The sequence below is a fragment of the Paroedura picta genome, unplaced genomic scaffold (genome assembly GCF_049243985.1).
Source record: "Paroedura picta isolate Pp20150507F unplaced genomic scaffold, Ppicta_v3.0 Ppicta_v3_sca26, whole genome shotgun sequence".
NCBI classification, from domain to species: domain Eukaryota; kingdom Metazoa; phylum Chordata; class Lepidosauria; order Squamata; family Gekkonidae; genus Paroedura; species Paroedura picta.
The window spans coordinates 398,370-416,510 of NW_027518623.1; the positions used below are offsets into that span (position 1 = coordinate 398,370).

At 48.0% G+C, this 18,141-nt stretch overlaps 1 protein-coding gene across 3 annotated transcripts in view; it reads right to left on the reverse strand.

Moving 5' to 3' along the window:
• The window catches only part of ADGRD1 (adhesion G protein-coupled receptor D1), a 180,081-nt gene extending 162,662 nt beyond the window's left edge, over positions 1 to 17,419 (reverse strand). Inside the window, exons 1-5 of one of the 3 annotated variants that reach the window (XM_077318836.1) lie at positions 16,536 to 17,419; positions 16,375 to 16,411; positions 4,089 to 4,172; positions 1,701 to 1,796; positions 874 to 996 (exon numbers count right to left, since the gene is read on the reverse strand). In XM_077318836.1, the coding sequence (XP_077174951.1) occupies positions 874 to 996; positions 1,701 to 1,796; positions 4,089 to 4,172; positions 16,375 to 16,411; positions 16,536 to 16,589 (394 nt within the window). In that variant the 5' untranslated portion in view covers positions 16,590 to 17,419. The remainder of the gene's footprint in view (positions 1 to 873; positions 997 to 1,700; positions 1,797 to 4,088; positions 4,173 to 16,374; positions 16,412 to 16,535) is intronic. The other 2 variants (XM_077318834.1, XM_077318837.1) reach the window with 2 other exon arrangements.
• Positions 17,420 to 18,141: the final 722 nt, after the last annotated feature.

The following is an 18,141-nucleotide window of genomic DNA, read 5'->3' on the forward strand; positions in this document are numbered from 1 at the left end:
CATGCAACCAGATCTCTGGATCTCTGGAGTTAAAATGCCAGTCATTCTAACAAGACTACCGGCTGAGGCTATGACACCTATAACCTATGATTTTCAGACAGCCACGGTCTCAATCGTAAGAATGGCAGAACAGCGCCATTTTGCAGGCCCTGTGGGACTTGGACAGCTCGGCCACGTCCTGGATTTAAACCCGCCTTTCTCTCCAGGGATAACATAGCCTGCGTTAGACACAATCGACAGCCGGGGTCATCCAGTAAAACAGGAATAGCTTTAAACTGCATGTGGAACAGGACCAGATATCAGGAAAAAAAGATATTAGACAAAGATATTGACACTTATTTGACTATTACTGAAGGACACTGCACTATCCTTATGTTTTCCCATGTGTATATCTATATATCTATACATATACACATTAAAAATTTCCATTTCAAGTAGTTCAGCAGTGGAAGGGGCTGCCTAAGGAGGTGGGGAGCTCCCCCTCACTAACGGTCTTCAAGCAGCTGCTGGACAGGTCCTTATCTAGGATGCTTGAGGCTGATCTTGTATTGAGCAGGAAGTTAGACTGGATGGGCTGTCCCACTCTATGGTTCTATTCCTAGTTAAATTCTACAAATATGCAAATATGCGTGATTCATTCAGATAACAGATGACGCTCATCGCTTGGATTTTTTTTTTTTTAACAGGAGGGGGTCGCAAATTATTCGGCAACATTTTCATCCAAAGTGCCCTTCCTGAAAAGGAGCTTTAGCCGATCCCTTAACATTGCTGAAAGGAGCTGTACCATCTCCTATCTCGTTCAGTTTTGAGTGCAAAACAATAAAAAACAACAGCAACGGACAATCCAAATGCTGGCAACGGGCCCGTACTAACCTTCGGGTTCGCAAAGTTCCGGATTGATAATGCAAGAGTTCTGGTAGCTTCCGAAGAGGAGAAGCATCACTCCTGTGGAATCAGGGATGCAAATTCCCTTGTTCACCATTCCTTCTACTATATCTGAAGCAATGAAACATGAAAAAGAGGCAAGGTTTCATCTTTTCCACAGCCCACACTGTCTGGAGAACACGGTTCAAGCGTTTGACTCAGGGGTAGTCAAACTGCGGCCCTCCAGATGTCCATGGACTACAATTCCCAGGAGCCCCTGCCAGCGAATGCTGGAGGGCCACAGTTTGACTACACCTGGTTTGACTGATGCCTTTTCACCCACACCTAACCCCCACTTTCCTGTATCCCCATTTGCACAAAACCCTTTTCCTCTAGCATCAGCCCTTCTAGAGCTGTAGTCAAATTAGGGCTGATGGATATGCTGTCCCCCCCTAAAGGCTAATTACCCCACATATCATTGCAACTCCTGTGCAGTGTTTCCCAGTTCTGATTTTTTTAAAGTTGCATATTATTTGATACTTGTTCCTTCAGGCCAGCATGGCAGGCCACCAGAACATGGAGCTAACCATGGTTCAGTGACGCCTGTCCCAAGTCTTCTTAATCAACCTGCATACCATTGCAACTCCTGTGCAATGCTTCCAAGTTCTGTTTTTTTTAAAAGATACCTATTATTTGATCCTTGTACCCAATTAACACTTTTTAAATACGATCCAACCCAACTCTCCGCTGCCAACGAACCTCCAGCTCTAAACTTAGCTCTGATCAGAAACACCGACGCACGGCAAAGGTGGAAGAAACGTACGCGGAAGTCTCACCTACAGTTGCAGAGGAGTTAGAGTAGGCAGAATCATTGGTATATACAAAAGTAGCATTATGGGAAGGAAGCACAGTGAAGTTGTGGACTCTTAGAGCTGGGTGGAACGACAAAGACAAAAAAGAGAAAAAGAAAAGCAACATGATGAATCAAATGTGAGATGAATATGAACCCGCCAGTTCGTATCTCTCAACGGGGAAGGGGGGGAACAAGACCCCTGTGGTAGTGAGCGACTCTCTCAGAAGCAGGATCGGCTCTCCTGCACATTCTCCTCCTCCTCCTCCTCGCCAATAATTTGACAAATGAAGTCGACATTCAGGTGCCATTTAACCTCAGACGGAACAGCATCAAAAATGCACAGTGGGCTTCAAGGCATTCATAATTCATGCTGCCATTTGCCTTGTTATCAAAGGCCTCTCGGGAGTGGAGGGGGTGGCCCAGCCACTAATCACGGGGGATAATTAATGGGCAGCTGGGGCAGCAGACAAGGGATTTGGTCAAGACCTGAAGTCTGACAGCTGCTGCTCCTACGGCACCTTATGTAAGAGACCCAAGCGGTGAGAAAACTCATCTGGAGAGCTCTCGCCGTGACTCTTCTTGAGCTCAGTTGTAATGTCATAAGATGGATGTCAGCAGCGCAGTTGTGCAGCGCTCTGGTGAGATCTAGGCTCAGCGGACGTCATCGGAGGGTATTGGTGCCGCCATCTTGGAAACTGACATTATTTTTCTTGATAAACTGGAGTAGGATTTTTATTATTAGAATGTTTTACTGGGTTTTATGGGTGTGGGGGTTGCATCTTTGTATGTAAACTGCCATGAGCCAGTATTCCTGGGAGTGGCAGTATACCAATATGATATGAATGAATGAATGAATGAATGAATGAATGAATGAATGAATGAATGAATGAATGAATGAATGAATGAATGAATGGGAGGCTCGTGGATGGTGGGACTCTGGAGGGAGGGTTAGGCCGCCATTGTTGGGTTTCTTGCTATTTCTGTCTATTTTAACTGGGGTGGGCGTTCATTGAATTGGGATTTTAAATTTGTAACCAGCTGCAAACAAAGAGCAGCAGGAAATAAATCCAACGAACGAACAAACAAACGAATGAACGAACAAATATCAGGCTCTCTCCACCAGGGCTTTGTGAAACCCTGGGGCTTCTTGACGGCCCTGGAAGGGTTTCCCGAATGGGTGGGAGTGAATTAACATTTATATATTTTTTTGAAAAATTAAACATTTCTTGGGTAATCTGACCATATATGGTCATGTCAGTCAGCCCCTTCCTTTAATTTTCATTTGAAAACCCGGTTTGCTGTTCGGCTGAGTTTGCGGGAGGCATCCCTGATGAATATAGAGTTCTCTACAAATGTAACAGGGCAAGGTGAACCCGTTGAGAGGTACGGAACTGGGCCACAGCCATACAATGATTTCAACAAGTACAATGGATCGACGTAAGAGGCGAGCTTGTGAAGTTTCCAGCATGGAATGGAAGGTGATCACAATGGAATTGTGGCAAGGGGAAAGGAAAAGTGCATGTTTATGGGTTCCAGCATAAATGATGCCCCATCCGCCCAAAAAGCCTCCAGCAATGAGTAAAAGAGAGACATTATCAGAGAGGGAGCTTGTTTCCTGGGGCATCGAATCTTTGGGGATGCTACAAGCGGGTCCTTTCCCAGTAAAAATGTCTCCCTGGCCCAAGTTGACACATGCATGCACACTCCTTGATGCAGGAACAATTTGGAGCATCCAGGAATCATTTGCATGTCTCTGGTGATTTTGCCCTTTCCCTGCCCGCCCCCCCCCCCCACAGAAACACTCATAAAGCCCAGCACTTGAATCTTTTTTTTAGGAATTCAACCCATCATATCATTCACTGTATATACAAAACCACAGGGAACGTCTCGATTTGCCAGTGACATTTTGGAACAAGGCGTTTCTCTCTTTGTTGCTACAGTTCTAGCACTATACAGATCAGCCCTAAATGGTTAAAGAAGGCTGAGGAAGGAAGGAAGGAAGGAAGGAAGGAAGGAAGGAAGGAAGGAAGGAAGGAAGGAAGGAAGGAAGGAAGGAAGGAAGGAAGGAAGGAAGGAAGGAAGGAAGGAAGGAAGGAAGGAAGGAAGGAAGGAAGGAAGGAAGGAAGGAAAATCAAGAGAAAGTAAGGGAGGGAGGGAGGGCCGGAAGGAAGGAAGGAAGGAAGGAAGGAAGGAAGGAAGGAAGGAAGGAAACATTTGAATTCCAAAATCTTTCCCGCATCAAGAGGCAGGGGGTATTGGCTTGCACAGCTTGAAAGAGGCCACTGACAGCTTCCGCTTCTCCGCCCCACTTTCTTGACACCCTGACTTCCACAAAGGTCGTAAGTCACTCTCAGGGCCGCAGATCCTCTACCTCCGTTTGTGTCCCGCGGTTCATGGATTCCCTCCACAGTCCCCAAAGGCCAGTAGTGTGAAGCCTGGGCCAGGACTTCGAACCCTGTTCAAACAAACAAACAGACGCCAAAGGTTAAGGTTTTCTGAGCCCAAGGGGGGAACGGGCTGCACATGGCCACGGAGCAAACCACGCAGCATGGGTCCAGTAGCGCAACAAGCCAGCATTGCAAAGGTGACTCAGCTCTGTGGTACAAAGGCGGCCTCATCCACTGCTTCCTTTTGAAAAAAAGTATTCTGGTTGGGGTGCCCAGGTGGAGCCCAGGGATCCCCCGGAATTACAGATCATCCTTAGACTAAAGAGATCAGTTCCGCAGGAGATAATGGCCACTTTGGGGGATGGACTCCCATGGCATTCCACTCCACTGAGGTCCCCAAATCCCTCCCGTTCCCATCTCCATCCCCCAAAGTCTCCAGGTCTTTCCCAACCGAGAGTTGGAACCCCCAGAAATGCCAACCTCCAGGTGGGACCAGGGGATCCACTGGAATCAGAGCTCATCTCCAGGCTAAAGAGATCAGTTCCCCTGGAGAAAATTGGTGCTGTGGAGGGGGGACTCCATATCGCTAAACTCCACTGAGTTCCCTCCCTCTCCCCAAATCCCACCCACTCATGGATCCACCCCCCAAAGTCTGAAGGCTTTTCTTAACCCAGAGATGGCAACCTCATGTTCAGGGCGGCAGCTATGTTGGCCTGCAGCGACCGAACAAAGTTTGACTTCTGGGCATCAAAGTCCATGCCCAGGCCCACGGAAGCTTATTCCCAGAATTAAACTCTTGTGGGTCAGACTCAAATTTTGTTCTCCTGAGAAAGAGAAACCCGGCTCTCCCTCCCTCCTGTTCTCCTAACCCCAAGCCCTGTCAGCTGGGCCAAGCTGGGAGAGAACTCCCAGCTCAGCGTCACCATGCAATCATCTGGGGGGAAACAAAGATCCAAGCCTGGCTCCCCCAGTTCCTAATCCCACTCACTCTACCCACTAAGCCAAAAATGCATTTGCACAATGCTCAATGATGCTGTTTCCATCCAATTCGGTGACCGTTTGCAGACAGACTTTGCTGTTTCACACAGGAAAACCCAGACGCAAAGCACATTCAAAGGGCGTTCTTTAATGTGCATGAAAACGAGAAAGTTAAGCCAGGGAAATCTGCCTCTGCTTCCCTAGATTCGTGGGGACAGCAGGGCTGGTGCACCTCCCAACCACTTTCTCCCCTTGCAGCCTGTTCTGACAGAGGGGAACCCCTTCCGCCTGAAATCCCTCTGCGATTTGCATAGCCCCGCCCCCTCTTCATAGCTCCTCCCTGCATTCGTTTTCTTAGGCCAGGCTTTCTCGACCAGGGTTTCATGAAACTGGTTTTTCTTGACCGCCCTGGAAGGGTTTTCTGAATGAGTGGGAGTTAATTAATTTTGATACATCTTTTTAAAAAATCGGTTCAACATTTATCGAACCATATATGGTCATATCAACCCGCCCTCCCCTCCCAAAACGGCCAGTGATGGGCCTGGAGGGGTAAGAAGGGGAGGGGCCCTGGGTGGGCGTGTCCACAGCTCTGTTTCCCAAACATATTCTGCACGATTGTGCCACTTCTGGGGTTTCTCAAAGCCTGAAGGATGTTTCTAGGGTTTCTCAACAGTAAGAAAGTTGAGAAAGGCTGCCTTTAGGCACATGCAAATTACCGTTCATGGGGAGGCCGACACATATTCCCCTTGGTGTGATATGCAAAGCAGCAGCTGGGAAAATAAACATGCGGACGTCTGCTCTACCGGTCCGCAGGCATGCAGCACATCTGGGCTGCTTGGGTTTCCTTTCCCTCCAGCTTCCTGCTGACGCATAAATAACCCCCACGGCTAAATGGGAACATCTTCCTTCCCCAAGTGCCTTCTTCAGCTGCAGATGGCCACACATGCTGAGTCCCAGGTGGGCCCAGCTGGCAAGATCTCTACTTCCAAGCGACCCGTTTAGCTGCGGAATCCAAGCGATGTCTAGGTAGAGCAGGGGAGGCCAAACTGCGGCTCTCCAGATGTCAACGGACTACAATGCCCATGAACCCCTGCCAGCACTCCCAGGCGCTCATGGGGATTGTAGTCCATGGACACCCGGAGAGGCGCTGTGTCCAGCCGTAATATAGAGGATGGTTTGGGGAGATGGACAATTCCAGTGTAGCACACAACAGAAATAGAGTCCAATAGCACCTTGAAGACCAACAAAGATTTATTCAAGGCGTGAGCTTTCGAGTGCAAGCACTCGAAAGCTCACGCCTTGAATAAATCTTTGTTGGTCTTCAAGGTGCTATTGGACTCTATTTCTGTTGTGCAACCCATTGAATCAAGTCCAGGGTAGGCCAAAGATGGAACAGCTGTTGGAGGATGCAATGTCCAGGGTACAAGGTTAAGGAGAGGAAGAAGACCCTGAAGGGGCCAGCTTTGAAAAACTCCTCCTGGCCCATAATCCGCGTCTATGTTCTGCCCCAGGGCGAAGATGCAGATAACAACTTTTCCAAGGCTTCTTAACTTCTGGACCTTTCTGCCCCAAAGCATCTTTTCCTTTAATTTCCCCCAGACCTTTCACAGGGCCGGAATGACCTCCTGAAGCCGGACAGCAGAAAACTGTCCCGTCTGAGACGATCTGCGTGGGAGAGCCTCTGCAGGGCTCCTGAGGACAGGGCCCTTTCCCTGGCGACACCCCAATGCGAGAAAGCCCTCCTCTTTGCCCAGTGCTGCGCTGCTTTTTTCTTCTTTAGTCATCCAGACAACGGCCCCGCCCGTGCTACTGCCGCTAATCACCTACTTAATCTGGTTAGTAACGCAGAGAGGGGCTTAATAATTTATTTGCCACTCGGCTTTCGCTGTTTAATATTTTAGTATATGATTTTTTTTAATGATTCTGCCACTTTTTTTCCTTTTTCCTGTACGTTTTCTTTCTTCGCGTGTTTTTCATTCGCGAGTTCCCAAATTTCGGGGTTTTTAACGTTTTGCTGGTATAAACAGCCTCGTTTTTTAATGGAGAGGAAAAAGTCGTGGCCGATATTCATTCTTATGGTTTAAATAGCAAGACATAGTTTGCAGGGATCGTGTGGGGTGGGGTCAGGGGGTAGGCTGAATCTCTCTCCCAACATTGCTAACTTTGGGCTTTAAATCTTCTCAATTGCACTGCAGACTGCAGCCAATTTCCTTTATCCCATAGACAGGAGTGGCCAAACTGCGGTTCTCCAGACACCCTTGAACTACAATTCCCATAAGCATATACTGGCAGGGCCTCATGGGAATTGTAGTCCATGAGCATCTGGAGAGCCAGAGTTTGGCCACCCTTGCATGGAATATGATGGGAGCCAAGACCTAAACCCCACCTCCCGTTCCGCACAGCCACACCCTGCATAGCCACACGTAGGTTTGCCAGATTTCCATGGCAGGGGTGGGAGGGACGGGGTAAGTTTGCCAGTTCCGTGGTGGTGAACTCCTGGAGATTTGGGGAGGGAGCCTGGGGAGGACAGGGACCTCTGTGGGGCACAATACCACAGTGTGCACCCTCCAAGCATCCACTTTCTCCAGAGGAACTGTCCTCTGTAGCCTGGAGATAAACCATAATTTTGGAGGATCCCCAGGTCTCACCTGGAAACTGTGATCTCCTCTTCCTGGTCACACCAAAGGGTGTTAAGGAAGCACTTTTGAGTTGACATGAAGGATCTGCTGCTTGCCAAGATATGGTCAAGCGTGACGGACTCAATTTGGGGCCAGTTTCTGGGCAGAATTGTCAAGTATTTTCCATTGAGATGGGAATTAGGCGGCCTGCTCCCACCACTAGCAAGCAAGGCATTTGCATGCAGGGCTTAGGAGGCGCCCCACGCAGAGATACCTGGGTGAATGAATTACTAACTCAAGGGGAAGTAGAAAGATTTACTGTACAAAAGGAGAAATTCGCCGACGGTAATTGAGTTGCGTTGGCCAGCTTCCTTGGAACAAGGCGACCTTTATGCTGCATTGAAATTAACAGCACGCAGGTACTTGATTAATATACACAAACGCACATAGCCCGCCTGCTGTTGCATTGCAGTCCTGGATTGCCCAGAAATCGGGTGCGTTCTCCCCGAAAGTTGCTCGTAGCACCCTCGAGGCTAACAAAATGTGTGGTGGGTGGTGAACTGTCTTGAGTCACCGCTCACTTCTTCAAGAGCAGGGACTCACAAAAGCACCTCCCCTGCGACCAATTTTGCTGGTCTTTCGGGTGTTGCTAGACTCTGGCTCTTTCCTGCTGCTAACAGACAGGCTAACAGACCATCCTGACCGATCTGAAGAAGTGAGGGCGACTCACAACGGTTCTTAGCCTGCCACCAGTTTTGTAGGTTTTTAAAGAGGACTCTTGCGCTTTTCTACAGACAGGCTAACTCGGCGACCCGTCCGGAATATTGTTCATCACTAATGACCATTACTAAATAGGCCAACTCAGCCCCATTTGATACAGAGCTCACCCTTCAAAGCAGTCATTTTCTCTAAGGCAGGGGTAGTCAACCTGTGGTCCTCCAGATGCTCATGGACTACAATTCCCATGAGCCCCTGCCAGCATTCGCTGGCAGGGGCTCATGAGGATTGTAGTCCATGAGCATCTGGAGGACCACAGGTTGACTACCCCTGCTCTAAGGGACCAGATCTCTGTAGATTTGAAGAGGAGGTATAATTCCAGGAGATCTTCACGCCCAACCTGGAGGCTGGCAACCCTAGACCTCCCTGTGTACTGATGGGCTACATGCGCAGCCCCCCAAGGGCGCATACAGGAAAATGGTGTGAGGGAGAGCTAAAGCCCCTTTTCCCCACACATCCAGTGGCCTAAACCAGCTCCAGGTTCCAAACACTTTGGAAATATGTTTCATCGTAGCAGACAAAGGGCTGTCTGGATCAAAGCTCGATGAGAGGAGCCCAGACAGAACACAAAAACCATTAAAAAAAGGTGATTTGGCCCCGAAACGGCAAAAAAATTGACTGGATTCATTGAACACATCTTTGTTCTGCGATGTAAACACTCCAGTTACACAGCTCTTAAATGAGGGCGATTTGAGTGCTTTAAAGCAATTTAAAAATCAAAGCAATGAAATCAAATGTTCGGCTGGAAACTCTGCCTGCGTGTTTATTTATTTCACTTGTATAAAACATTTATTAGCAGCCTTTCTCCCTTGCGGATCTCAAGGCCTCTCACAAACGTGGAAAAAACACATTTAAAACAATTGTTGTAAAAACCTATAAAGTCACAGGTTTTAAAAGTCCAATTAGCACTGCTGAAAATAAGAACTAAATCCATCAAAAGGCCCTGACCTACATGGCCCAGGTGTTGGGACTTTTAGACTTGGCTTGATCCTGAGTCCCTCCAGAGAAATAAAGCTTCAGAGTAACAGAGTACTTGAAAATATGCAGTTATTAGTTACCTTTGTGGATGAGGCACAGATCCAGACTCACAGTGCTTTGAGGTTTAAAATAGAGAAATCTTTACTGGGAAAGATCATTTACAAATATATATCATATTCATCTGCTTCAGTCTTCTGACTGAAGCAGAGAACAAAACTTAAAGAGTAGTTGCAAAAGCAGCACATTGCAAGCCTCTTGTGGCTAGGCTGCAGGCAGACTACATCCCACATCAGCAGATGGAGCAGAAAGATTAAAAGGAGGGCACTTCCTTCTGCAAAAGCACACAAAGCTGTGCTTTCTGAAGCAGGAGGAAGGGGGCGGGAGCCCACCATCAAGGAATCCCCAGAGCACATGACTCAGAATTCCCTGCAACCTGAGCGTGACCATTAGGTTTCACTAGTGAGCACCTAGATCCACCTCAGCTGCTTCAGCAGCTTAACAACAGCTCTTCAAGGCTGACTTCACCAAATTACTTGCTGATTGCAATTCAGCCTCACCTCCTTCACATGGTGTCTGTTGTGAGGAGAGGCAAGGGAAGGCGAATGGAAGCCACTTTGAAACTCCTTCAGATAGAGAAAAGCAGCATATAAGAACCAACTAATCTTCCTGACAGAGCAGTTTCTCAGAGGAACAGGCTTCCTTGGGAGGTGGTGGGTTCTCCATCTTTGGAAATTTTTAAACAGAGGCTGGATAGCCATCTGACGGAGAGGCTGATTCTGTGAAGGTTCAAGGAGGTGGCAGGTTATAATGGATGAGTGATAGGGTTGTGAGTGTCCTGCATAGTGCAGGTGGTTGGACTAGATGACCCATGTGGTCCCTTTCCAACTCTGTGATTCAATGATTCATTGATTCTTCAGTAATCCCAGGGCTCTCTCAGCCCCGCCTACTTCGCAGGGTGTCTGTTGTGGGGAGAGGAAAGGGAAGGCAATTGTAAGCCACTTTGAGACTCCTTCGGGGAGAGAAAAGCGGCATATAAGAACCAATTCTTCTTCTTCTCAAAGGGTCATGGCCAAAAAAACAAAAGGCTTGCAAATGGCTGATCTAGACAATCACACTGAACATAGCTTAATTAAACCACGGGCCTTGCGTTATTTCTCAGCTCACCAGCTCTGGGACAATTAAGCTTTCTTTAGGATAGACTTAATCAAAAGGACAAACACGGTCTAATCCTTTAAATCTACAGAGGACAGCCTTTGGGAAGATGAAGGAATCTTCAAGTCTGCAGAGTGCTTTTGGCATAGTCCAACCATGCACCGCAGTCAGTGTTCCAACAAAGGTGAATTATCACAAAAATCTCCCTGTTCTTCTCTGCATACCGTGGGGAGGTACAGAAACATTACAAGGGTCAAGGGGTATTAAGAGGGCCACACTGTCCTCCAGGGCCCCAGATTTCCTTGGCTGGGCTGCCTCATCTCCATCTGCTCTCTTTTCTCTTGGCCTGAGCTGACAAGGCTGACCCTATTTCCTTGATAGGAAAAGGGGACGTTGGGATGGCAAAAACGAGATGGGGGTAAAATCTTCTGGATTCGTGAAAGAAAGACGATTTTAAAAAAGGTTTTATAAACATACTGAGCTTCCCATTATTCTTCAGGGATGGGCCCCATATAAAAAAATTAGGTGGACGTAGTCAAGAGGGACTGTTTTTCACCATGATTGCACCGTGCCCATTTCTCCGACGAATTCGAAATTAATTGGAGAGAATTTTCGGCTGGGTTGATGTTACTGCAAAAGAATTTTAAAGGCAGTGGGTTCCCTTGCTTTGGAAGTTTCGAAGCAGAGGCTAGAGAGCCATCGGACAGAAATGCTGATCCTGTGAACTTAGGCAGATGGTGAGTGGGTGGGCAGAAGGGACAGTGTCGGCGCTTGGCTCTTGTGGCCCTTTCTGGCATGCCCAGGGAAATGCCAATTGCCACTTTACAGTTAGGAAGCAAATTTGTCCCAGACTAGAGTGGCCAGGGATTCTGGTTTTTGTGGGGAGATCATCTGGGCATGGAAATGGGGACCCTGTGGGAGTTGTGACTTCTCTGCATCCTGCAGGGGGTTGGACTAGATGTCCTTGGAGGTCCCTTCCAACTCTATGATTCTTAGTAATCTTAAGCAGCAAATTTCGGTCATTCAACACTTTATCATAAAACTTCTCACACTCCACAACATGATTTTATTTTACGATTGACAGGGCCCTCATTATCACAATGCTTCATCTAGATGGCGAAACAATCAATGCTAATTATACAGACAGGCAGTGCTTTTGGTTCAGGGTACAGCATTTAAAAAGGGGACAAAATTTAAAAAAATTTAAATTAAAAAGAGGGGATGAAAAAAAGGCACTTCCCTCTCCCAAAGGATACGTACGGTCAGCCTAGAGCTGACTGAACTCTCCCCAGGACAGAAAAATGTAGGTGTGCTTGAACATGTCACCGAATTCCACTTTTGGCACTCTTGAAACTTTACGTCTGCTCTCATGCTGAGTAAAATTTCCGCAGGTGGGGGGTGGCAGGGGGGGGGAAGAACCCCTGTTCTGCATGCACAAGGTCCCTCTAGATCCCCAGCACCTCCAGCTGAACGATCGCAAATCACAAAAGTCAGAGAGAAGCTAGCACAACCGACCTAGAATTGCCAGCTCTGTGTTAGGAAATCCATGGAGGGTTGTTTTTCTTTTCTTTTCTTTAAGGATGGGTTTGGAGAGGGCAGGGTTTGGAAAGGGGAAGGACTTAAGGGTGACCAGATGCCATGTAGACCACCTTGCAAAGCAGCCAGTGTCTCCAAGGGATCTGGTCTTGGTCATTTGGTGATCCACTGTACAATACTGCTGTATGATACTGCAGCAGGCATGGGATAAAACACCACAGGGGAGCCAAGAAAGGCTTGGTGGTAGGGGCTGCCAACCTCCAGGTGGTGGCTGGAGATGCCCCGGAATCTCCAGACTACAGAGATCGGTTCCCCTGGAAAGAAAATTGCTGTTTTGGGAGATGGACTCAGCCTTATGGCCATCGAAGTCCTTCTCCTTCCTCAGATCCCTTTTCCCTTCTCCCCAAAATCTCCAGACATTTCCCAGCTGCTGGCCTCCTTATTTTATGGATGGCATGTGTCAAGGCTCCTTCAGAAGGCAGAGACGGAGCTCTCTTCATCGATTTCTTCCCAGCCGCTCCACATATGCACGTCTGCCCCTTGTTTCAGGGGTCGCCCCTCAATTCATTAATTATTATGCTCAAGACAGGACAGCACACAGCTGCCCCACCAATTAACCCTTTTTATTCCCCCCGGGGGAGTTCATCCCAAAGATAGCCAAGGCTTTAATTTTTAAAATGCGCTGCAAGGCTCAGAATCACAAGAGCTTGAAGGGTCACCCAAGGGTCATCCAGTCCAGCCTGCCACTATCTTAGGGACTTTTAAAAAAAAATCACACACTCTTGATTGCTGCTCATCCAATTTCCTCTGAAAAACTTCCAATGAGGGAGACTCCACAAGCAACTGCGGCAGCGTAGCCCATCTACAAACAGCCCACCTGGTCAGAAAATGCTTTCTAATATTTCAGTGGAACCTCCTTTCCCGTCATTTGAACCCGCTGCTCCTCGTCCTTGTCTCAAACGCTGCAGTAAACAAGCTGCCCCAACCCCTCCTCAAGAGGCCTGCCTTTTAAGTAGCCAAACAGCAGATATCGTATCCCCCTTGTCCTCCTCTTCTCCAGCTCTCTCAACCACTCAGCTCTCATGGCCTCTCAAGAGCGAGCTCAGAAAGATTTGTATCAGGAAACATCCCAGCACTCAATCTCCTGACTCCTCAAATCCCCAGTTGCATAAAACATGCGGAATTTAGCGCATCCATCCCAGCCACGGAAAGCAGATGTTGTTTGTGTAAACGGATGTGGACCAGTTAGCAGAAATCCGGATTTCTTTCTTTCTTTTCTTTTCAGGAGGTGCACTGGAGCAAACCCTGAATCAGCTGAGAGAGAGAAAATTGATATGCACCTATTCTTAAAAATGGGAATGAGGGGCGGCCCACCTTTCCTAGCCAGGTGAGGGTTCAAAGACATGAATTCCAAATCAACAATCGCCACCAGAAGCGTCTATAACCCTCTCATCAAGTCTTGATTTGCATTCGGATGCCCGGAACGCACCGTCAATTTATGTAATGAGATCAAGCCCCCTTCCCTCTCTTCTCTTTGTGTGTCTGTCCAAAACCTGCAGCTTGTTAGAGCAACCCAAAATGATCGCGGGTTTCTTTCCTGCAAATTAAAACTCTAAACCACGTTTAATTCCGGGGGGATAAAACAAGAAACAAAGCACGGACTCTTCACGTCATGGATTTGTCCCACAACAAATTACAGATAGATCTTCTCTCACGTTGGCATGGCTGGTGAAGGGAAAGAAAGCAAGGGGCTCCTTGGCTTGTTTTCATTATGAATCCATGACAGGTTGTGGACATCAGAATACCAAACAACAATTTCAGTTAAAATGCTTTAACAACGTATAATAAGAACAATAATCATCTCGTTTTTTAGAACCTGCCCTTCCCGTGAGGCTCACAGTGGGCCATGCCAGTCAATAAAACAGTCGTAAATAACATTAAACTAGTATCCCAAAACGGTTAAAATGTTTTAGAGCTTGCTATGCATCCACCAATTCACTTGAACCCTGAGGAGGGTTTCCATTCTTTGGGTGGAAGCTTTTTCTTTCAAGGGTCCCTTCTGCACCCAGGGGTTAATGCACCTTCAATGCACCTTAGAGGTAGATTTCCCTGTTCTGCACAGGAAAATCCAGCTGCAAAAGCACAATGAAAGTGCATTATCCCCCCCATGTGAAGAATGAGTCAAGGTTTGCTCTTGATGTTGGAGCAGGTGTCCTATCGGGGAATGAACCCCTTCCTTAATTAATAAAATCTTCATTACATTTAAGCACAAACGATTCGAGTCCTGGAGTATACTATAGAGGGGGCTCTATAGAATTTCCGAATTTCGGTCTGCAGATGCTCAAAAGCAAGGTCTTCCCAGGCCTTCCTGAACCTCCTGCTAGAGCACTCTGCAGGGTGTCGCATTTTTTAAAATAATTTTAGAAAACCAAAGGACCTTGCGAAGGTTATGGTGCAACAGAAAAATGGAGAAAGAAATGAAAGAGAAATTCTTCTGTCTAAAGAGAAAAAGAGAACCACAGGAATCAATGCTTAGATTTTTTTTTTAAGTGGGGGAAAGGACTTTCCACACCCCAATGCCACCTGCTGAGGACTTTCTGCTTTGTTGCTTTGGATTTTAAAGAGGCAGGTTTCTAGTCCTTGGGATAAGGAAGCTCAGTTTCAAATGGTGTGAGAAACAGTTTGTGCAATCTCAGCGGGTGCCTAAAAAAGTATGGTTGCCAGCTCCAGATTCAAGTATGGTTGCCAGCTCCAGATTGGGGGAAACCTGGAGACTTTGCAGGTAGAGCATAGAGAGTGGGATTTGGGGAGAGGAGGGGTCTAACACCATACGGTCCACCTTCTAAAAGACCATTTCCTCCAGGGGAACTGATCTCTGTTGCCTGGAAGTACGCTGTAATTCCAGGGGATCCCCAGGTCCCACCTGGAGGCTGGCATCCCTGTGTAAAAGGAGTAGGACTACAATGCCACATTTACTCTCCCTCTCATGGTTAGGGAGAGCCTATTCAGCTCTGTAAGAAAGGCACAAATGAGCAACGCCAAATTATTCGTACAAGTTGCAAAATTTGGACAAATTGCAAAATTCACACACATTCTAAAATTCAGTGGCTGCCAGAGTTAATTGGACGCTGGGTTTCGATTTTGGTTTTGGGGCCGTCTGCTTGGTTGGTTTCGGAAAGCAGAGTTGACCTTTCGCAGAGGAAAACGGGCACGCCTGAAACATCCATATTCCGGAGGTCCCTAACAGCTCTCTGATCTCACCCTCCTGGTCTACCGAGCAACCGTCTCTCTCCCATCGATCGCAGTGCTAAGAAGGTGATGAGTCTTTGCGCTTTAAGAAAATATAGTATATCTATCTATCGACCGTTCATAACGTGGTTTGGCAGCGGCGGGGTGTGAAATTGCAGACTGAACTCTGCATGGGAGGTTCACCCTTTGCACGCATGCACTGACACGCATAAACGCTGTGGACAAGGCTCCGCTCGCCCGCTATGGGATTTGACTTCCGGAGGCCGGGAGACGGAACCTGAAGAAGGGCAGTGCAAGCAGCTGCCACTAACAGATCTGGAACAGCAGCTATGCATTGAGGAATAGAAGACAGGGATTGTCCCTGGTAAATAAGGACAGCCCGACATTTCAGGACACAAGACAACACCTACAGTCCATCACAATCCGAAACTACACCGTGCTTTGCACACTGTTTTTTCAGGGGTGGGAGACATGCACCGGTAGAGAAGTTGGGTCCAAAAGCTATTGCGACCGTGACGTTTGATGTTGCAGGCACGCATGCAACTCAGCGTTGCAGTTTGGCAAGCTCTGAGATGCTGCATTTCACAGCACGCTGCATGTCCCACAACTCAACCGGTGGATCTAGTCCTCCAGCTATATCACAACCAGAAAATACTTAGCTTGCTTAAAGCTGTAAGCTCAGCTCTCTGGCTTTCCCCCTTTTCATTCCATTGCCCTGAAACAATTACTTGACCAGTAGCAAGTTGCGGTCAGGGTGGTTTTCCTGTTAGGCCAGAACTGGGGAGACTGGGGTTCAAGTCCCCGCCTTTCCACAATGCTCAATGGACCATGCGCTTTCTCTTCATCCAACCTACCTCACAGGGTCGGTGTGAGAAAAACGCAGAGGAGGGAACAATCGTAGCTGTTACCTGGTTCTTGGAGGAGGGGGCAGGACACAGAATACCTCTCTAAATTCAAGGGTGGGAAATCAAAGGTTCCTTACCTGGATGTTTGTGCAGCCAGGTGTGATTCCCATACACCTGTATGGTAAAAAAAAAAGAAGAAGAAGAACAGAACATGAACCGGAAACGAAGCTAAAGTATCGATCACAAAAAAAATCCAAGCCACAGGGAGACGGAAGCCAGCGGTGCTGAGAACATTTACCTGTAACAAAACCAACAGAGACAGCAAATAGAGCAGCAGCAGCAAATTCTCCATCGTTCCTTTCCTCACGGTGAAAAGCACGTCCAAGAGGGGAAGGCCGGTGAGATTTCTGGGTCGCAATTTTAATCCCCCTTGTCAGTTTGTATCCTTTGGAAAGAGGCGGGCTCAAAGGAAGGGACTGATAAAGTCCATGCCATCGGTTTGCGGGAGGGGGAAATCCCTTCCCAGTCCAGGCAGCCGTGTTGGGTCCTTCCTCAAAGGTAGAGCACTTGGGTCGCCAGCAAAGACATCCCGATCCAGCAGAGGAGAAGGAACCTCTTGGATGCAAACGGAACCATCCCCCGGAAAGTATCCAGAGTCACGGGCAGAGATTCCTGCACAGGGAGATTTACCTTCTTAAACTGCTTCCAGCTAAACTTCCTTTTCAGATTTCACTTCTCTGGGCAGTTGCAAGGATCAAACTGCCTTTTGGAGTCTTGGTTCCTCTGATTTCCCGGGTCCGGCGGACTCCTAAGCTTCCCCGTGGCTCCTTCTTGCTCTGGCTCAAGTCTACACCTCCATCTGACTTCTCTTTGGGTGGAGAGAAAAGTCAAAATGATGTCATGCTTTCTTCTCAAAACTTCGTCCCCTTTGGGTTCTCTATTTATATCATGTTTCCCACCACGGCTTGGGCTGGAACCTGACACCGGCTTGCTAGAAAGAAGGGGGAACTGCGGGAGAGGGGGGGATGTGGGGTTGTTTTATTTGGGGGGGGGGAACCTGTTGAATGAACAGAGCGTAAGGAAGAAAGCCAGCACAAACAGTCGCTTTAAGTTTCATAAGCTTTGGCTGCGGTCAGAGGGACGGCTATTTTGCGCAGATGTATTTGGGAAGGGGGGGGAGGAAGAATCCCTCTCTGTGCACCACACGCTCGGAAAGTGCATCCGACTAAACTTTCTAGGGCTTATTTCGGAGAAAACACGCCTGGGAGCAAGCCAACCACAGCTAGCATAGTGTTTGAGCGCAAGCAGTTCGGCGTGGGGGACTGGCGGAGGGTGGGAGCTGGGATAATCCCAAGAAAGTCCGTAAGAAATGTGGCGATGAGGCTGATTTTGTGAACTTAGGCAGATTGTGAGGGGCTGGGCAGAAGAGATTGTGTCGGTGCTTGGCTCTTGTGGACCTTTCTTGAACGCCCAGGGAAGCGCCAATCTCCACTTTGGGATCAGAAGGCAAATTTCTCCCAAGGATTCTAGGGGTGGGCGTCATTTGGGCATGGAATTGGGGTCACCGTGGCAGGCAGGTGGTTGTAGATTTCCTGCCTTCTGCGGGAAATGGGGGTCCTCCAGAACGGCACACAGGACTCCAGGTGGGGTCTGACCAATGCAGTACACAGAGGAACATCTTGTGATTGCAGCAGGATGCCTCTGTTGATACAGCCCAAGCCTGCATTTGCCTTCTTTCTCGCCATGTCGGTCTGCTCCTATTTAGCTTACAGTCCACAAGTCCCCCAAGATCTCGTTTGCACACACTGCTCCCCAGCCATGGATCTACCATCCAACAGGCCTGCTTCTCGTCCTTGTGACCCAGATGTAGACCTCTGCACTTCTCCTTACTTTCTTGTTCTCAT